The 3927-nt window shown below is 44.1% G+C and overlaps 1 protein-coding gene across 1 annotated transcript; it reads left to right on the plus strand.

Annotated features, from left to right (window-relative positions):
- The first annotated feature begins 681 nt into the window (after nucleotides 1-681).
- LOC127337250 (probable carboxylesterase Os04g0669500) lies at nucleotides 682-3350 on the plus strand. The gene is made up of 6 exons (XM_051364214.1): nucleotides 682-1037; nucleotides 1187-1239; nucleotides 1343-1466; nucleotides 1564-1685; nucleotides 2749-2856; nucleotides 2981-3350. The coding sequence occupies exons 1-6, from the start codon at nucleotides 755-757 to the stop codon at nucleotides 3080-3082; spliced, it is 792 nt and encodes a 263-aa protein (XP_051220174.1). The 5' UTR covers nucleotides 682-754; the 3' UTR covers nucleotides 3083-3350.
- The last annotated feature ends 577 nt before the right edge of the window (nucleotides 3351-3927 follow it).

Below are 3927 nucleotides of genomic sequence, written 5' to 3' on the forward strand. Positions count from 1 at the left end.
GATGGTGCTACCATTCGGAGTTAGAATACTGCTGGTGGTGCGCCGGCGAGGAGTTTCACGGTGCTATAGTTGTTTATTTTTGTGATACAAATGTTACGTGGTTCTGATACTTTCATATAATTTTTTGCTACGAGGGTCTCCTGCAGGGTATGTCTCTGGCTAGTTTTCTTTTTTATTTCTGGACGAATCGTTTTTTCTTCAATGATGCAAAAGCGGAAGGTTTTTGTTGCAACGAAGCAAAGTCTGAACAAGTCTTCGGTTTTTAGTCGAACTGTTTTTTGCTTCAATGAAGCAAAAGTGGGATTTTAAGACAAAACTGAGCTCTTCTTCTATTTTTAGTCGAACCGTTTTTTGCTCCAATGAAGCAAAAGCGGGCCTTTTTTTGCTTCAATGAAGCAAAAGTGAGATTTTGAGACAAAACTGAGCTCTTCGTCTATTTTTAGTCGAACCGTTTTTTACTTCAATGAAGCAAAAGCGGGGCTTTTTTTGCTTCAATGAAGCAAAAGTGGGATTTTGAGACAAAACTAAACACAGAAGTTGATCTAACGGTTCAAATTCGTTTGATCCAACGGCGGAGGACCCGGAGGCTGGGGAGTTTGCAGCCTCCGGAGATCCTCAGCACTCTCCTTTCTGTAATCGGTACATAGCAATCTGTAACTGATGACACTCTCTGTAATCGTGTACATTTCTCTCTTCTGAATGTCAAGCTAACCAATCTACTTCGGCCCGGCCCGGCCCGGCCCATGAGTGACCCATGAGTAGCCTTGTCCGCTTCCTCTTCTCCCTCGCCGCCGCCATCGCCGCGGCCTCCCTCCTCGCCGCCTCCCTCCGCCGCCGCGTGCAGCCGCCCCGCCTCCCCGACCTGTTCAACCCCGGAACCATGGCGGCCCGCAACCGGAGCTTCGTGCTGTGGCTGCACGGCCTCGGCGACTCCGGCCCCGCCAACGAGCCCATCCGCAACTTCTTCACCGCGCCGGAGTTCCGCCTCACCAAGTGGGCGTTCCCCTCCGCCCCCAACGCCCCCGTCTCCTGCAACCGTACGCATCCGGCTATTCCTCGTCTCTCCCACCATTACAACGGCATCGAATTTCAACTTCTTTTGCGGGGTCATCGAATTTCAACTTAACATCACCTAATATTGAAGATTCTTTTTTTAGAGGAACTGAAGATTCTTTTCATCTTGCAGATGGCGCTGTGATGCCCTCTTGGTTCGACATCCACGAGCTACCCATGAGCCCTGTGAGTTCACTCATTCACTCACCCACACTTTTATAAGCAGCCGACACTTAGCTGTAACAAACTAACAATAGACATTCATCTGGCTCAAATCTGTAACGAGCAGGGTTCACCACAAGACGAGAGTGGCGTTCTTAAGGCTGTGGAGAATGTGCACGCCATGATCGACAGGGAGGTAGCTGCTGGCATTCATCCCGACAACATATTCGTCTGTGGGTTCAGTCAAGGAGGTAGGAATGGTGCACTCTGCTGGATGTTACCGTGAGGACAAAGTTTTGTGCTCTGAACTACTCCATATAAGTATTGCCATCGTGTGTCGAAGTGCAGGTGCTTTAACTTTAGCAAGTGTTTTGCTCTATCCGAAGAAGCTAGGTGGTGGTGCAGTGTTCAGTGGCTGGGTTCCTTTCGGTTCGTCTGTGATTGAGAGGGTTTCTGCTGAAGCAAGGAAGGTATGTGACACTGTCATCCGTTGATGCATTCAGCTTAGTTTAGCGTATGATCACAACATCTGAGGAAGCTCAGATTTATACTATAGGTTGCTTAAAATTGAACGACTAGTCGACAAGAGATGTGTGGTTGGTGATGTTTATGTCCTGCCTTGTCATCGCCCTTTGAGTGAAAATATTTTTTCTTATGCATCTGAACAATGCTAGAATTCGGTCTACACTGGTATGGCCGTACCTGGGATCCATCGTCTAAGGATTTTTTCAATTTTTGTTGCATTGTGTATACACCTGGTACAAAACCATGTAATTATTGCACTTATTCTTGATCAACATGAGCATACTCAACAACTGAATTATGAAGGTATTTTTTTGGCACTTCATGTATCGGATAACAATAATGTACTGATCTGAATATTCCCAAATGACAATCACTCTATCTGAACTTCAGGTGTTTCCTAGTAGCTACTTGAAACTTAATATCCAGTGTTGCCTCTTAAAGGTGAAATGTTGCAGTATCCCTACTATGATCCAACCTTACATATAAATTATCACATTTAGGAGGAAGAAGTTAAGGTTGCCCCCCTTAGAACCTAGAAAGTATGGCAGGGCAAATTGGCTATTTTAGGAAGAAGTCTATGGGATAATAAATCATACCTCTAATTTTGTATTTTTACCACTCAACTAGGATGTTATTGTACACAAAAATGATAAGTAACCCTATACCTTGAAGGGTGCCATCAGCAATTTTAGAAACATGTGGGTGATATGATGTCTGATTTAACCTATTACATCGAGAAGTACTAAGTCTTTGTGCTGATATCATGTAGCATTGACTTTTCTGAACAAGAACGTATGGACGAAAAACAAGGAGATTTCAGTCGTTTTTGAACATGCTTAATGCAATTAGCTTGATGGATTGAAGGACGCACTTGCCTAAAAATTTAGTAAACTTCGAAGAGTGTTAGATGAACCTTTCAATACATGGGTAGGAGTTTAGAAGTGAATTTGAAATCTTTATAAGACCATTTGTTTTATTCGGCTGAAATTTATTCCCTGAACTTTTCAGACACCTATTCTGTGGTCACATGGAGTGGCTGACAGAGTGGTATTATTTGAAGCTGGTCAAGCTGGGCCTCCATTTCTGCAAAGTGCTGGTATGAGTTGTGAGTTCAAGGTAATATTCTCCAAGTTCTCTTTCCTCTCTCTTCAAACGAGGTTCAGTTTCATGTTTCTTCGTACAACCCTTTTGATATATGTGTTATCTCTGAGCTCTTCAACTTCTCATGCACATCTATCAGGCATATCCAGATCTGGGCCACTCGATTGCGACAGAAGAGCTAACCTCTCTTCAGACGTGGATCAAGGGTCGCCTGAAAACATCTCAGGATAAGGAAAGCTAGTGGTGTTCAGTTTGGACTGCTACAAGTTTCCCACTATGGTAAACCAGCTAATGCAGCCGTAATCAAGTTGTATTTGTTGTTGATGAATTTAGATGATCCTAGGTATTCTTGAGACACTGTCGTGCTCATCAATTTGTCTGGACTGATATATGACTGTGGAATTGGGGTACTACTGCCTTTTACGTTTCTAAGTTTGACCTGCTACCTGAAGATCGTTGAAGAACTTTGTAGATACCATCTCTTTTTATTACACAGATTTTGTCTTTCAGTGCCGTCCATCCTTAGCTTTCCACATTCCGTTGTCACCAATCAAATAAACTGTGGTGTACGTTGTACAGACGGCTTGTAGAAGCTGTCCTTCCATTCAAGTAAGATACTGGGATTCTGTTGTTTCAGACATTGGATATACCGACTCTCATGTCCTTTCTGAACTTTATAAATGTGGAATCCATGTCCGCTCTGGACGAAAGAGAAGGAAGGCCATGTCCTTGCCTCTTTGGATGTGTCCTTTTGTTAACGTCAATACACTTGCAAAACTGATGATTAAGGTTTTGCTTTGGTCTGCAGTTTCATGGATTTCGCTTTCCAGATTGATGAGACTCAGTGAGGCTTGGCTTGTCTGAAGCACAGAGTCAAAACTGAACTGCCTTGGTCTTGTTCACCACGTTCCTTTCCAAAGTTACAAGGAGACGCGCCGGCTTTACCATTTCTAAGTGCTGACCATTTCAAGGCAAACGTAGTACGAAGTACAGCGACCTGTGGTACTTCGCCAGGCACGCACTTGACTTTCGTCGCCACTTATAAACTGGCAGTTCCCGTTCTCCGTCCCAGTCAGCTATGGCGAT

The sequence above is a fragment of the Lolium perenne genome, chromosome 2 (genome assembly GCF_019359855.2).
Source record: "Lolium perenne isolate Kyuss_39 chromosome 2, Kyuss_2.0, whole genome shotgun sequence".
NCBI classification, from domain to species: Eukaryota; Viridiplantae; Streptophyta; class Magnoliopsida; order Poales; family Poaceae; genus Lolium; species Lolium perenne.

Coding starts and splice junctions, on each gene's coding strand:
- LOC127337250 (XM_051364214.1), top strand. CDS start 755: ATGAGTAGCCTTGTCCGCTTCCTCTTCTCCCTCGCCGCCGCCATCGCC. Junction 1,038..1,186: donor CGCCCCCGTCTCCTGCAACC/GTACGCATCCGG, acceptor TTCATCTTGCAG/ATGGCGCTGTGATGCCCTCT. Junction 2,857..2,980: donor GTATGAGTTGTGAGTTCAAG/GTAATATTCTCC, acceptor CACATCTATCAG/GCATATCCAGATCTGGGCCA.